General features: G+C 35.4%; 1 protein-coding gene across 2 annotated transcripts in view; it reads right to left on the minus strand.

Moving 5' to 3' along the window:
• The window catches only part of BOD1L1 (biorientation of chromosomes in cell division 1 like 1), a 40614-nt gene that overhangs the window by 13532 nt on the left and 10043 nt on the right, over window positions 1–17039 (minus strand). For both annotated transcript variants that reach the window (XM_062575344.1, XM_062575342.1), the window contains exons 9-17: window positions 16516–16591; window positions 9582–15726; window positions 7670–7737; window positions 6297–6366; window positions 3644–3687; window positions 2774–2861; window positions 1904–1983; window positions 1241–1325; window positions 138–211 (exon numbers count right to left, since the gene is read on the minus strand). In XM_062575344.1, coding sequence (XP_062431328.1) covers window positions 138–211; window positions 1241–1325; window positions 1904–1983; window positions 2774–2861; window positions 3644–3687; window positions 6297–6366; window positions 7670–7737; window positions 9582–15726; window positions 16516–16591 — 6730 coding nt within the window. The remainder of the gene's footprint in view (window positions 1–137; window positions 212–1240; window positions 1326–1903; window positions 1984–2773; window positions 2862–3643; window positions 3688–6296; window positions 6367–7669; window positions 7738–9581; window positions 15727–16515; window positions 16592–17039) is intronic.

Genomic DNA, 17039 nt, shown 5'->3' on the forward strand with positions numbered 1-17039 from the left:
CCAACAGACACAAATTTTCACGGCTATTTTTGTTTTGGTAAAGTTTTATTACTGTTGTCAACAAAAACAGAAAGACAAAAGTACTTTTTTCACTGTGAACCTGCATTATCTCAGTTAGTTAACTGAAGACCACTTACCTCTACAGAGCTTGCATTTGATTCTAGATTCTGCTTTGCCTTTTCAGACACTTCCTGCTTGATGATGAATTCACCTGCATGCATATACAGAGAGAAAAAAAACCCTCAACATTGTAAATCTTTATTTTAGACAATGGAAGAGGTACATGAATCTTGGCACTACTTTAAAAGCATTATTTCATTCAACGGTCCAAAATGCAGCTCCCTTAAAACACCCAGACTAAAAACTTGATTTGCCTTGCACCAATACATTGAATTGCCAGCATACTTCACTGTCATAGTCATGGACTTCAAATTTAAGGTAAAAACAACAGCTTTAAGGCATGACTCATCATAAAACGGCAAGATAAAGACAAACCACTATTTCATTCTCTCCCACGTTCCATAAAACAGGAAGCTGAAGATGCACTCAAAATCAAACAATGTACAAAGATGTATTGCAAAACACTTTGATTGGTCAACAGGCTCACTGAAGAGACAAAACTATTAGTAGGGCAACTGATATTAGAAAAGAGACTCATCTTATTCACATGAAAATAGACTAATGTCAAATTAAAGTCAACATATTCAGGACATGCCATTTCTACTTATTTGTTTTAGTGCAATTAATGAGTCATCTACAACAGTGAAACCTGCACTTTTTCCTGAGTGGTTTCCCTATAGAAGCAAAAAGTACTGCTTTTAAAGGTGAGCACATCACAGTTCTTCCAAGGAAGGCCTTATCTTATTTGTGGTCAGAGTTGGAAGGTGATCTTCTCATCATGTGCCCTGACTGTGCTATTCTCCAGCCAACTGTTTATTTCTGATGGGCTGCCCTACCCAGGCCACATATTGAAGCTACAATAACAAAGGTGGTATCAGTGTACTCCTCCTCTCAGTCAGACTACCACACGCAAGAACATCAATGTTACTCTCACTGGTAAAGGACCTAAGAATAATGCATTATTTGATAGACGTAACAGAGCAGAAAACAACTACAGAATATAGGCAAATATGTGATTAGGACTGAGATTCTTGTTTTGTTCTCTCAGAATCATTCAAATTAGAATATTAGCATTCAGCACAGATTCAGGAAATTGCCCTGAAAAATTCATTTTCATTACCTTTTTCTTCCACATCACTTTTAGGAGATGTACATTTTGCATCAATTCCTTCAGACACTTCTGCAGTATCACCTAGAATAGCTTCCTGCATTATTTTGAAATAAAAAAGAAAAGAGCACTTTACTACAAATGAGAAATCATTGTTGAGTACTTACACTAAAAAAAGAAAGTACACAGTTTTTAATTCATCAAGATCTAGTAATATCTCTTAAAAATCCTGACGCTGAGCACCTTCATCAAAATCAATAGATGAGATAATTCAAAATATCCTGCATTCAATCCTACAAGGAACATCTATTTTTCCTTGAATTCTGTTTTACATGGAAAGGGATCATTGCAAACCCAGAACTCAAGTAAAGTCTGATACCCTGTAGCAGAGCTCTGATCAGTATAGCCCTGAGGTTCTGAACTTGTAACTATGATGCAAATTTGTCCCATGTATCTCACAGGGACCTGGCTGCTATACAGATGTTATGCACATTTTTTTTTAATCGATTCCCCTTGAAAAGTCATTTTCTAGTCACAGTAGTTTTATATTCAAAGCAACATAAAAGTAACTTAATGATGAAAATGTCTCCCAAAATAACTTACTATAGAAGTAAAAACTTGAGATTTCAGTATTATTTGTGTTACAGTTACACACATTAAGTAAAACCAACATACCTTGATATTATTAGGTTTTGTTTTGGAACACTGACTTTGTTCATCATATTTTCTAACATCCTGAGCAATCATTTGGTTGCCTGAAAAAACAAATAGTTTGAATTTTAAAAAGTGCCTCCTGCATTTTTCTAAGCTTGATCCTATTGTATATCAGTGCATCGCTAGCATGATTCAAAAGATTTTTTAAAATAGTACCTTATTTACAAAATAGAAACATTTACATTAACAGCAAGTTATGTCAAACTCTTTTGAAGAAACGCAATAGTTATAAAAAAGAATTCTATAATTCCTTTGTTTGTCATGCATGACCTTAAAATTGAAATTTGAGAGATACTATATAAAGAAATCAAATATCAACCACAACTGCAACCCAACAACAAAAAGCAGTTAACGCTATATACAACACAATAGCAAACACTGCATGACTTTAATTAGTCTCTTCATGAAATCAACATTCTTAGAAGCAGAAGAATCAAAGAAACAACATTATCAATTAGTCTAACATAATCTTCATCTTTACTATTCCAGTGCTGAAGAGAGTAAAGCAAAAAGTTTTAGTAAAAGTTTGGGCTGCAATTGAGAGCAGGCCTTACATAGTAACAAATTTAATTATTGCACAGAAAAGAGGTGCATGTTGTCATTTAGATATTTTGTTAACATAATTTTTATAAGATTGACTATATAGTATCTAAGTTTTTGACAAATGTATGAAGTGAAATATTAAAAAATATTCTGGAAAGAACAGTTTTTTGGAGTATGGAATTACCCCTCCATTCTTTCCTCTGTATAGTATTTTTTGGCTAAATGGATTGATTTTTGTTTTTCAGCAGAAAAACTTTAAACAGATATGGGTAGATATGTACCACCTACATTTTTCTTTATCCGCTATTCCTGAAGATTTAGATTTCATTTCTCTACTTTTATGTTGTTCAGTTTTCTGGTGATCCATGTTTTCCACCTAGACATAAAATACAGAGAACAATAACTCTATCTTCATTTTTCTCATAAAGATTACAGAAACAGAATGGAGAAAGTTTTTCCTACTTGCTACTTTCAAATACAACATGCATTAAAATGAAAATCAGTAGTTAATAGAAAAAGGAATTTGTTCTTACTATCAGACAAAATCATGAAAAAACTTCTAGACTTCTAGCAAACTCAGAATTTCTAACTGCTGTTTTTAATGAAAAAGAAGCACTCAGTTTTATTTAGGCACCCTACTATACACTTTAAAAGCAATAGAGCACAGCAATTTATTTAAACTATTTCTGGATTTAAAAGAACAACACTTTCCTGTGACCAAAAAACAGTTTAACATAGTACAGAGAAAAGTAATTTGTGTTAAGAAAGCAACACAAAAACAAAACAAAAACCTAAAACCCACACACATTTGTATTGTTTCTCCATGTTCTTGTGAGATCACAGTGGATTGCATTAAAAGAACAGCTTTCTAGTCCTGATCAAAGCCTCAAGTACAGTCCCTCTTTTTGTCCTCTATTCTTGAAGACAACAAAACAACAATTTTGAAATAGTCATATCATACAATACAAGATGATGTATTTACTGGCAAATTCAAAAGAATAATTAGACATCAACCAACACAGCTGCACAATCTCAACATATATAGGCTCTGCATATACAAGGAATAACATTTTGCCTTAGAGAATATTTAATGTAAATAGAAATGCAAGTAAGAAAAGCAGCATAACTTAGTAAGTAAATATAAAAACAAGAACTTACGCGTATGGTTTCTTTTTCTAGAGAAATGTTCCTCTGCTGTAAGTCTTAAAAAAAAAAAAAAAAAAAAAAAAAAAAAAAAAATCAAATAAGCTCAGCAAAAGCAAGTATCACATACTTCATCTCTCTGAAATCATGTAACTTACTTTTGATATTGCAAACTAGAAGCAGCCAAGCACCATCTTCTCCATACTGCTATTTAAACAATAAAAATAAAGAGTATGGATTTCTAAAGTGTAGAAGAGATGATAATCATTTAATGGCTAAAATATAGACAATCATTAGGCTAGGATCTTTGAGATATATTATAATTTTCAAATTTCAAACACAGGATAGTTCTAGCATTTGAATAGGTCAGAATTTTATCCGTAAATTAAAGTCGCTAACTGAGATGCTAGATCACAGGATAAAAAAAAGTAGACTACACTGTAACATGAGGCTTGGCAGAGAATTCAAGTTTGCCTAATTCTGGTAGCAAGACTTGGAGCTGATGCAATGCATATACAGAAGCTGTCTGATAGCTTCTGATACTGTTTTCTAAGCTCAGCTCTGATAAAGCAGAGTTTTAGCCTTCTGTGTCACAAAAACATAGAAAAATAATTCTTCATAAATAATAGAAACTGATGGGTTCTCCGTGCTTTCGGAAAATTGCAAACTTTTCAAAGTCATTTCATATAGGTACAAAAAGAGAGAAAGAAAATCCTTTAGAAAGCTGTTCCATGAGACGGTTTTATGACACTTAAAATTTGATCCATAAAAGATAATGAATTAGTCTTTTCATTTAAAAAGGAAACAACAATAATACTAAACTACTTAAACATTCCAAGTATGTAATAAGAATGTACGTCTATGATCCAGTAAAAACAAACTATATATTTTATATAATTTGTAGTTCATTTCTGAAATTTACATGTTTTAAAAACATTTTTTCACAGTTATACACCCTGGTTGCAAAAAATCTTTCAATTTTTAAAGTAGTGTCAAATGAAGAGCTAGATCCTACCCACTCAAACAGCAATGATATGTTTACATTCCAAGGAATCTTGGACTACTAAACTACTGTGTCTGCTGTTCATACTTATGACAGGACACACATTTGTCTTTTAAACAACTTCCTTTTACGTATGTTGAAATGTGTATATGTATTTATATATACATATACATATATTTATATATTAAAAAAAGAGATCATTGAATGGTGAGGGAGAAGAAACTCTACCAAGAGAAACAAAGCGTTATTCTTCAATGTGTATCATATCCAACATGATTTACACAATAAATGGATTTTTGTTAAACATTTTACAAAAACAAGATTATCACAGCTAATTCAGTCTGGACATCTTAAAAAGTTAATTATTGTCTGTCTTGGTGACTGAGTGATCTGAAGTGGCTGAGTTTTTTTTAAGGCACTTCCAAGAAACCTCATGGTAAAGAAAAACTTGTTACAGTTTTGGATTTGCTGTCCTGAAGATCACATTCTTCAAATCCATTCTCAGAGTCTGTATTTTCTTTCAAGCAAAGCATGTCTCTTACCACTTACATGAGCACATTACAACATTAAACTAGGTATGCAAATTCAACCTACCTCAAAGAAAAAAAAAGAAAAAAAAGAAAAAAGTAAAATCACATTCTAAAATTATGCCTGTGCTTGTAACTTACCTTACTGCCAAGTTCTGTCTTTTGTTCAGTGAATACTTATTTCAGTATACTCGTCTAAATAATTTAAAAGTAAGCTTTACATCTCAGTGTGGCCCTTGCTGGCATTTATGCATTCAGCTGCAGACTTCCCATAGGAGGAAATGTGTCTTTAACCTCTTTGGACTACATATACAGCAGTATTGCTGATATCTCATGGAATTCACTTCAGTTTTGCTTGTTACTCCATTAACTGAAGATTAACTCTCATCTGGTACTGCTATAAACATCTTTGTAAAGCATCTGGAGCACAAAATCCATCAAGATGGGAACAAAGTAGGAGTTAGTTCCTGCTTTAACAGGAAAGCCAAACAACTGCAACACATTCTAAAGTAATGTATTTTTAGGGAGACAGGGATTGTTTTTCCCCTTTGTAGACTAATTTCATATCTTTAAAAGGAATTACTGAGCACAGAGACAATCTGACTAATTAAGATTTCTAGTTAGGTGATTACCTACTTATACATGCTCTTCAAACGGCCAGAAGCACTTTCATCTTCTGAAGCCAAGACCACAAAAAAACAAAAAAACCCCAAAAAACTCTGAAGACTCAGTGACTTAGTCATACAGTACTTACTGTTGTCAAATCCTTGAAGGGCCTGTCACAACACCAGAAACAAGAATGTTCTAAGTTTAGAAAAAAGAAAGTCGTTCTCTTGGGAAGTTTCTGTATCTTGTCAGAACACATTTCTTTCTATTTATTGATTTTAGATAGAATGTTAGCAGTTTTTTTTTTTTTTTTTTTATGAAAGCACTGAACACTTCCGACTCTTCTTTCAATATAATATATTGAAAGAGAAGGAGGACCTCTCCCCAACCAAATCCACACGAGTCCATTAAGGTTTCAAGAAGGCTTCTGGCTGACTTTGCATCAACCCGTCTAGACATAGTATATATTAAATCTACAAAGAAACTCATGAGCAATAATCAAAGCAGTATGAAAATGTAAACTGCTATCTACCTTTTTGAAACTCTTTAGTATGAAGATTCACATACACTTCTTCACTTCTTGGACTTTCAGGCTGTTGTAGCTACATGAAAATGAAAGGAGACAAAAATATTGTAGATATCCAAAGTGGAAGTATGTCTCACTCCCCTTCCTCATGTAAAGGAAAATGTTATCTTATCACAAGGCTTTTACAAAAAAAGCCTTCAAAGTTCTCTAATTTGATAGCAATACAAATATTAGTATAGAACTCTGCAAGACTCACATTACTGCCAAATAATGCACTGCCATGAGCTTGATCTTAGAGTTAAAACTGATGGAGTAACAATAGGTAAGTTTAACAAGGAGATTTGAAGAGAATTCAGGTTGCAGATATTACGGATGCATAGATAGCACACCTAGCCTCATATAGCAGAAAATATAGATCTGGATATTGTAAACTCTGAGAAGTACCACATGAACATGGCTCTGCTGACTTCAGGACCAGCTTAGGCTGGCAAACAACACAGCCATTTACATGAATTCAAATCAATAAATCCCATCAAACAAAAGCTGACTTGTTTTTTTTTTTGCCAAAGTGCAATCCCTAGTACCAAAACCATGGTTCACAAATACTCGACTGGTCTGCCTGGGAGCAGGGGGCCAATAGCCTGGGCCAGATCCAAAGGTGATAATTTGAGTGTCTCTGAACCACATTCCCCCTCAAAGAGATTATTACGTGGGTTTGGCAGGATATGCATGTGGACCACCTCCTGCATCTGAATGAATTAACCCTTCTGGACCTCCTGGCCATCACAGCACAGGTACAAATGGACAGGCTCAACTTCAGCTGAATATTAGTCTCCAGTGCCTTCATCCAGGGTGCCTTAGTCTTTTGTTACTACAGATAATGGACTGCAGTTATCGGAGTGCAAAACTACAGCAAGTCTTCTTCAAATGCACACAGAACGGTTGAATCTAAAGACTGGCATAGAAGTGACAAAACAGAATGAACAGCAGCGGACATTCACTATTTCAGAAGACCAAACTCATGACTATTAATTGTGAAAAGCATACATGACTTTTTACAAGTACTGTCACAAGCAGCATATTGACAGTATGACTAATTTTAAAAAAGCAAACTTGGATATTATGGTCATGGAAGGGACATGGCTGAAAGAGGTAATTGGTTATATCACTGAGTAACAGGGACAGTCTATACAATTTAAACACTAACTACTTAGAAAAAATGCAGTTAAATATTCTGAAAAAAAATCAAACCTTTGAAGGTTTCTAAGTTCAAATGCAGTTCTTGTTGCACACAAATCAAAAGGTACAGTAAGAAACCCTAAAAAGATGTATAATCATACAAGAAAGTATAATCAAAACTTATAAAATAATATAAATACCTCTTCAGTTCCCAAGTTGGTTTCAAATTCTAGTTCTTCTGCCAAGTTTGGTAATGCTGCATTATTGCCTAATTAAATAAAAATGTTAGAATTATTGTTACATAATATTTATCTCATGCTACAGTAGGATGCTATTTGTTAGTAGCATCTATGAACAAGATACATGAGTTTAATCCTTTCCTCTATGCAATAGATACAATAGCATATCTCTCTGCAGTATAGCAGTTCAAAAAACAACCTGGTTTCTGCAGAAACACAAGTAATTTTATGTTTTCCTTGAGTACAGAAGTGCTGTAAAATATGGGCTAACAAAATTTACCATGGCTTATTTATGTCTTCTGACTTTAACAAGTGGAATGTATTTTTTCTTGTTTCTCTTTAAAAACACTAAAAGATTTCCTGTCAGAATTTCAAACAGTAAGTGATATCTGTATTAATAAATGCATAGTTAAGAGTTAATACAAGGAATAACATTTTAAAGTGAGAATTATACCTAAAGCCATATCTAAATGCATAACCACTCAAACTACCTGATTTCTGTAAGGACTGAAAGCTCAGTAGCTCCTGTTACTGCCAAAGATAGTTGTTCTATAAAATCTTGAACCTTACTTGTTTTATTTCATAAGGGAACAGCAGTATACTTATAATGTCTGAAAAACAGGCCATGCAGATGATATTCTGTTATAACTTCCACAGCCTTTTTAGGCACCTATTTCAGAAGCTGAAATAATTAAGCTGTGGTTACAGTCCACAAAATTACCTAATCTAAAATTGCCTAACCTACTATTGCCACTGGCATTCACAAAAGCTATATCAAAAGATGACATGATATTTAAATGTGGTAGTTTACATTTTCATGGCTCATGTTTGCCCATGTTGAACAATGTTGTTCAGTATGCATACAAGTTTGCTAGTTCACCATCTTCTCCTGACCTAAAAAATCGCAAAATTCCTAAAATCCCCAAATCTGCAGAGCGAGCTTTCTCCTTCCAGGTAACAATAAAAGCAACTAGATATCTTTGTAAATCTGGACCTAAATTCACATTACAAGATTTTAGTATATTTTTTGAAACAATGGCAATGACAAGGACACAAGAGGGAGAAAAAGTTTTGAAGTAGTACTTGATCAGCATAATTCAATTTTCTTTGGTTTAAATGAATATAATTGGATTTCTCTATTACCTCTTTTACAATTCATTTTCTCCAAAATCTATAATGAAGTCATAATTCTGAATTCTTTATGGCATCTACAGTGTTATTTCATAAGTTTGGAGCTTTAATTACTCTGGATGATCAAAGAGGAGGAAGACTGGAAATAGCAGGATGTTTATTGCACAGTATTTTAGGGATTAGCAATTGTGGAAGTTCATTTCACATTAGCTTCTAGAAAAACTGACATAGAAATAAAACATGATTAGTGTTGTATATTACTACAACTTAAGTTTTAGGTTTAAAATAGATACCTAAACCACTGCTTTTGCTAAGTATTCATTCACTTAGTATAACTTTCTGATTCTTTTAGTAACATGAAGCAGAACTCCATTTCAAGTGTATCCACATGATAAATTCAGCTAAGTGAGTGAATAAGACCATTAAACAACTGTTTGGAGAAAATCTGTAGTTATGATTAAGGGTGGCCACTCATTTTTCACAACCACTTATAAGTTGCCATTTTAAAATGCTGAAGAGATGTCTACATGAAATGCATCTGTAATTTTGTTGTCACGCCTACGCTCAAAGAATCACAGGCTTTATTAAGCACTTGTCATCATCAATTCTAAAATAAACTATTAACACTTATTTGGCAACCTAAATAAGTATATTTAAACAGTCTAAGTTATTTCTAAATTTTACTTATGGTAAAGTGTTTGTATCAGCTTATAAACTGAAGAAAAAATAAAGAAAGCCTCACCTGAATTAAAAGTTGTGTTACTTTTTTGGAAAGTAACTTCAGCTCCAGTATCATCTATTTTGACCAAGTTCATCTTGTCATCACTGTCATATAGCTCTTCTACATGCAACACAGGGATATCACTTTTTTCCCCTAATTCTGCTTCTACAGTCACTTCATCATGGTTGGCATTTACAGTAACTGCATTTGCAGAAACTAAGGCACTAAGTGCCTGTGCGCTAGGCGGTGGAGTCCTTATTTCAGGAAAGTCACTTTCTAAAAGCAAGTTCGAATTAAATTTATAGCTTATATTCCTCAGAGTTTCATTTTCCATTGCTGCTTCTGAAATCACAGAAGAGAGTTCTGATGCAACATCCTCATGTGGAACATCAGCTTCAGCTTCCTCATCATCTTCATTTGCCTCTGTGGAAGGGCTTGCACTCGCAGCAGTCTCTGTACTAATCTCCACACAGAGGGCTTCATCTACGCTCAGAAGGTTCACTGAGTTTTCATCCGTTTCTGTGATTTCACTGTCCACTGTGGTTTGAGATGGTAATGATTCTCCCCTCATAATACTCTCAGAGGTCTCATTTTCTCTACCAATGACAAGCAAAGAATTATTACTTTTTTCTGGGCCTGTAGTTGACAGGATGCATTCAATCTGGTTAGCAGTATTAAAAATTTCCTCACTTTTGTCTTTTACTTCTGTACTCTCAGCAGCAAGCTGACTTTCTTCTATGACTGCAAAGGTGAAGAGACTATCGCATTCTTCCATCGTGCTCAGAGTGATCACTGCCCCTTCCTCTTTATCTTCTACACTTGACGTAGTGTGTTCACCTTCACTGTTGGTGGCAACCCTAAGCACAGGAGCTCCGCATTCTCCCACAAAAATCACAGAACCTTTGCTTTTTGCATCTGCATTGAAAGCTGCTAGTTCAAACTGTTCATCTACAGTTGCACTGGTCTCCACAACCTTACATTCCTCTAATGCATTTGGAGAGATAACGGCATCTTCGTCTCCTTCTGCTACAATTAGCTCACTTTCAGCTTGTGGTGCTGCACTAATCAGGACTATCTCACATTCTTCTGTCATACTTGTAGTGATCACAGCAGCTTCATATCTTCCTTCTGTTTCTGAAGCAGTGAGTTTGTTTTCATCTTGCACACTTACACTAGACATTGGAGCTTCAAAGCATTCTGCTGTACTTGTAGAGATCATTACTGTTTCATTTCTTGACTCTGTGTCTGGGACATGTTGAAGTGCTTCTTCTGTGACTTCACCAGACATGAGGATTACCTGTTCTTCTATAATGCTTGTGGAAATCATAGCACACTCATCTTTTTCTTCTTTACCACTAGCAGTTGGGTGACTTTCATCATCATTTCCTCCCACACTGGATGCACTGGGCATAGGAACCTCATATATTTCTGTATCTATAGAAACCATAGTATTCTCATTTATTTCTTCTGTTCTCACAGAGGGGAGCTGGCCATCATATTCAACAGCAGCACTTGACATAGGAGTCTCAAATTCCTCCACAATACTTGTGGAAATCATAGTGCACTCATCTTTTTCTTGCTTACTGTTAAAAGCAGGCACAGTCTCTTTAAATTCTGTAGCTGTACTGGGCATTGGCACCTCTGTGTCTTCAGTATCTATTAAGACCACAGATCTTTCCCCACCTTCATTTGCTCTTGCAACAGTGAGCAGACCTTCCTCAGCATCCATGGCTGAATGTAAGGGAGCATCACTTTCTTCCACTGTACTGGTAGAGATAATATCACCTTTATTTTTTTCTTTCTTGTCAGTAGGAATAAGAGAATTCTCATCCTTCTTTGGAACAGCACTACTTATAGAGCCATCGAGCTCTCTCCTGCTGAAGGACATCACAGCATTCTCATGCTCTTCTACAGTACCAGACTGACTCTTATCTTGCACTGTCATAGCACTAGTCATAGGACCCTCACATTCCTCAGCAACTAATGGCATCAGAGTATGCTCATGCTCTCCAACATGTGCTGTCAGGGCACCCTCCTCTGCAGTACTTGCACTGGTTACACTGCTTTCAACAATGCCTTTAGTATTTTTGCAGCTTGTGTCATGATTATCTTCTTTCTCCACACCTGTCATGCTGTCAACAGTAAGCTTATTTATATTTGTGCCAGCTACTCCTGATTCAGCTTCCATTTGTTCAGCAACTATGCAGATAATGGAACTTTCACCTTCTTCTGCACCTATACAAATTACTGCATTCTCGCTTTCCATTCCTGTACAAGTAGAAGCATGCTCAATTTCTTCATTTCCTCTTCCAGTACTCGTCACAATACCCTCATCTTCTTCATCCTCCTCTTTTGAGCCTGTACTAGTTACAAAACCCTCATCATCACACGGGCCTATGCTGATCATAGTGATGCTGGCTTCTTCCTTTACTCTTGTACTGTCCATTAGACTTTCACATTTTTCAGCATCCAAACAAACTGCAAATCCTTCATTGCTGTCTTCTAGCCCTGTGCAGACTACTGAAATTTCAGCATCATCTTCTGGAGTTATGCCTGTGCTAGTCACTGCACTTTCACCATTTATAGTATCCTCACACTTGTCACTACTAGTTCCACTTGTGGCACTGTTGTTTGTGTCCATCTCAATACACGCACCTGTTACAGTGCTTTCTCCTTGGGCATCTGTGCCAGTCACTGAGCAGATTATAAAGTTATGACTTCTTTCTTCTGCACCTGTGCAAGTCACAGTACCTTCATGTTCTTTCACTTGGCCAGCTCTTATTGCACTGCTACTAAATTCACCTGAATTGTCACTACTTGTGGATCCTTCACCTGTTTCTGTTCCTGCACTGGTTACGGCACCATCGCTCTCCACTTCACCTAAACAGGTTACAGAACTTTCAAATTTGCCAGCATCTCCACAAGTTGATGTTTTTCGCTTTTCTTCAGAGCCTGCACTAGTTACAGCATCATCTTTTTCTTCTACTCCAGCACTATTCACATTGTCTTCAATTTCTACTCCACTTGCATTAACTGAATCCTTACCACTTTCTTCTGCATCAACCATGCTGCATTCATCATTTTCTTCTTTTGTACTAGTTAGGAAACTTTCACTTTCTGCTAATCCTGCAGTGACAACACCACTACCTCCTTCTTCAGCTGCTGCAACAGTACACTCACCAACATCTGCTCCTGTGACGAAACTGCCTCCCTCACTACTTTTTACCCAGATGCCTGTTGTGAAGCCTTCATCGGCTTCTCTGCTTGTGCAAATTACTGTCACTTCACTTTCTTCTGAGCAAGTGGTTGTAGCATCACTTTCCTTTTCAGGACGTGATGCATCCTCAGCTCTTCCTTCTCCTGTGCTAGTGGCTATTACAGTGCTCTCAATTGTTTCTGTGCTAGTTCCTATCACAGTGGCTGTAGTTGTTCGAAGGCTGCTGTGCAACAAACTAGGTTTACTACTTCCTGCACTGGTACCTACTGCATTGCTTTCATTTTTATCTTCTGCATCAGTCATGTCATTCCTTTCTTCTCTACTAGCTATAACGCAATCTTTGACTTCTTCTTCTGGAACTCCTACGGACACTAACACAGAGGAAGACTGTATCGTATCACCAGCATGATGCACCTCATTATTTTTCATGATTTCCATCATTGTGCTTCTTTCTCCCTTTGTAGAAGGGCCTGTATTCAAGCATTCTCTTTCCTTTCTTCTTAGGTTTATTAGGATGTGTTCTTTTGCTGTTGCAGCTCCACCATCTTTTGTTACATCAGTCAAGCTTTCATCTTTTATTTTAAACTCATTTCTTTGAGGGCTCACTAACTTACTTGTTTTGTCATGATCTTCTTGAATACATAAGTCAGCTCTATCTTCCATTGACTGTTCATCAAGTAGAGGTACATCAGTACCTTTTTCTATGCTGTCCATCACAGCATTGTTGCCATCACCTTTCATAAAAGAACTTACTGCAGCACTGTCTTGTTCCATGTAAACAGCCTGTGCTGCATCATTCTTCAAAACGAAAGCATCTTTATTTAAGGAAGTCCTATCTGAATTATGGTATTCTTCTTTAAACATCCTACCCAAGGAATCTGTAAAATCTGAGATACCTGTATCCACGCACTTCACACCAGCAGCATCTTGTCTGGAAGAATTAATAGCTAAAGGATTGTTATCTACATTAGGATTTATCACAGTTTTTAAATTCTTTGGTTTTTTGCTATCTTCTGAAGCTTGATCCTTACTAGGAGCATTCAGTAAGATTCTACCACTTGCTTTGTACACAATGCTCATTTGATAAGCCCCTTGTTTATTGGATCCTTGATCCATGGAAGTTTGTTTGGACAAAGTGTCTAAGGCACCGTTGTCTTTATTAGGGATGTTTTCTTGTTTAATATTCTTTTCAGCTGCAACCAGAAGCTGAGATTCACAAGCCTCAAGATCTGCCAAGCTGCATTTTAACTCCTTATTTGAAACAGAGAGAGAGATTTTTTCTTTAGTTACATTTTCAGCATCTGTGGCTTGGAGTGAGTTTTGAACACTTTTTCCTTCATTTTTAGATAATTCCTGTGTTTTTGCTTGTTCCAAATCAAGTTCCATCAGCTGTCCCTCATGGGTGGAATACAAGTCACCACTATTTGTACTTGACTTTTGAGGGGCTGGAGCATGGCTGGTTACAGCTGTGCCAGCTGACTGCTTTTCCTCTCCTGCTTGCATATCTTGGTTTGATACACTGCCTTTTCTACTTTCACACAGTATCTTCTTACTTGATTTCTTATCCATTGTCACTACGATGCCCAATACTTTTTCATGATTATCTGTTTCTTTAATGTCTTTATCCTCCAATTTGCTGTTCTCTTCCTTCTTCTTTATTTCCTTGTTACTATGCTTTAAGCTTCTGCTTTTGTGACTTTCAGAGAACTTTTTTTCTAGTTTTGAGTTGTTTGAATCTTTATCGCTCCTGTATTTCTCTTTTACAGATCCTCTTTCTCCTGAATGTAACTTAACTCTGTGACTAAAGTCTTTTTGTGATCCCTGAGCTGACTGCACTCCACTTTCAAACTCAAACGCAACACCGCTTTCCTCAAAATTTTTATCTTCATTTTTGGATTTGTGTTGCTTTTCTGAGTCATTCTCTTCCATACTCTTATCTTTGTCCAGTTTCTGAATAGTCTCTTGTTTTGCTAAGTTTTCCTGTAATTCTGTTTCTGTTGCTTTGGATTGTCTGTTATGACTCTTTGACTTAGATTTTAACAAAAGCTTGTCTTCTACAACACTCTTACATCTTCGTCTATCTTTGTGAACATTATCTTCTTGTTTCAAAATAGAATCAGAGTTAGGCAACTCTGCTTCATGTTTATCTTCTGAGTAACTTTCACTCCTTTTGTGTGATGTAGAAGCAGGTTGCTTTGAGGCACTTATGGAATCCTTTTGTGGCCTAGAATCACTCAGTGACCTTTTGGATTTGTATTCTGCTCTTGATTTTTCTGTTGAGAGATGTCTGTCTTTTTTATTTTCTTTACGCAGTAACTCTTCAGCTTTTAAAGTATATTCAGAAATATTTTTTCCATCTTTTCCAGTTACTGATACTTTCCGTTCACTTCTATGTTTATTTTTTCTTTCAGATTTATCATCTGAAGAAACCTTTATTTGCTGATTATGCTTCTGAGCACCATCCTCTCCTTTCAAGCCTCTCTCAGAAGAATGGAGTTCAACATCCTCATTTGATTTATGAATACTGTCTCCTTTATATTTGTGTTTTAAAGAAAGTTTATCTTCTGAAGCAGTTCTCTCCTTTTCGTTTTTATCTCTGTAGGACTTGGCTTCTTTTTTGGCAGCATTTCTGACATGTTGGATTTCTGTATCACTATCTTTTTTGGGATGTTTTTCATTTTTAAATACAGACTTCTGCTTCTGTAGTTCTTCAGTACTAATATCTGCTCTATCCAGTTGTTTTTTTGAATCCTTTATTTCACCGTCCTGCTGGGTTCCTTCAACCTGAAGAGTGGTGGACATTTTTCTTTTATGTTCTTTCTCCACTTTAGAATCACTTTTGTTTTCTTCATTTGAATGCACTGATTCTGAAAGTCTTCTAAGAGGTTTAGATATTTCACTTTTTCCATGATTATGCTTCAGTTCTTTTAAAGAATTTTTTTCACAAGTCTACAAAAGAAAATTGTGCACAAACAGATGTTATAGTTTCTTCACTCAGTAATTGAACAGAACTGTTCTCCACAAGCACAGCATGCTTATTGTAATAAAAGCTAATTACATAATATGATCAGCAAGAAAATGAAATTTGGGATTTTTACTTCAAGTATTTGCTGTTACAGGAAAATTACTAGTTTGTGAAGAAACAGAAATTAAACAGTCCAAAGCAGAATATCATTTTCATTCTTTTAAAAATGATTTAAATGGATTTTTAAATGGACCACTGAGAGGAGAAATATTTCAAAAATTATTTCAAAGAACCATTATGTTACCTGGTTAAAAAAAATCTGGACTTCCAAAAGATAATTCTATCACTGCTTTTTGGTGACAACATTATTGGTAAAAAGTCTCAATCCAAAAATTCTTTTCTGTACTGTTCAGGCTATATTCAGTTTTTACTTTAAATTTCTCTGTGAACCTAAATAAATCAAGGGTATAAGACATACTGTGCTCTTTTTTGGATGCTATAGATGTTGCAAAACAGGGTCTTAAACTAGGTACTGTGTACATATCAGCACCAAAAATGTGGACAATAAAATAGGTTATGTAAGTCTACACCAGCACTTCTAAGAATTCGGAAAAGATTCACTAACTCAAATAAAAGAAGTATCAGAAAAAACCCACACAATTTAGTGTATGCATATGAACAAGTGTCTTCACAATTAAAAAGAAATAGAGCATAAAGCTTATTTGCATTAAACGTTTTTTAAAATGAATTCTAATAACTTAAGAAATACATACTTCATTTGTCTTTTGCACTTCTTTAGAGTCATCTTCAGATGGCTCGTATTTCTTTTTCCAACCATCTTCAACATGTCTGAAATGGACAATCAAGGCAAGCAATTGAAAAACAAACAAAAGTAAAAATCTTGTAAGTTTTCAGCTTTTAAACTAAAGCGGAAAAAAAAAAGAAAGAAAAGAGAAATGCACTCTAAGACACAGAAGCAGCATGGTCACACAACTTTAAACTATTTAATTTTTCCAAGCTTCTTTTACCTTGGGAAGAATAAAGCCTGAACATATACTCTCAGAACAGCAGCACTATAAAGGACAGAATATTAGTATGACAATATTAGCATTACCAGTGTTACTGAAGAAAATAAGAGCCCTTCTTGCCACAGGAAAATACCTCTTATCCTCTTTCCCCTCTGTCCTTTTCATACAGAAAAGAACTTTAAAAATACTCTTTTCATCTTTCAGAAACTCAGCTCATTTTATATCTATGTGCACGTGCTGACATACTCGTACACATGTATACAAAACAC

The sequence above is a fragment of the Rhea pennata genome, chromosome 4 (genome assembly GCF_028389875.1).
Source record: "Rhea pennata isolate bPtePen1 chromosome 4, bPtePen1.pri, whole genome shotgun sequence".
NCBI lineage: Eukaryota > Metazoa > Chordata > Aves > Rheiformes > Rheidae > Rhea > Rhea pennata.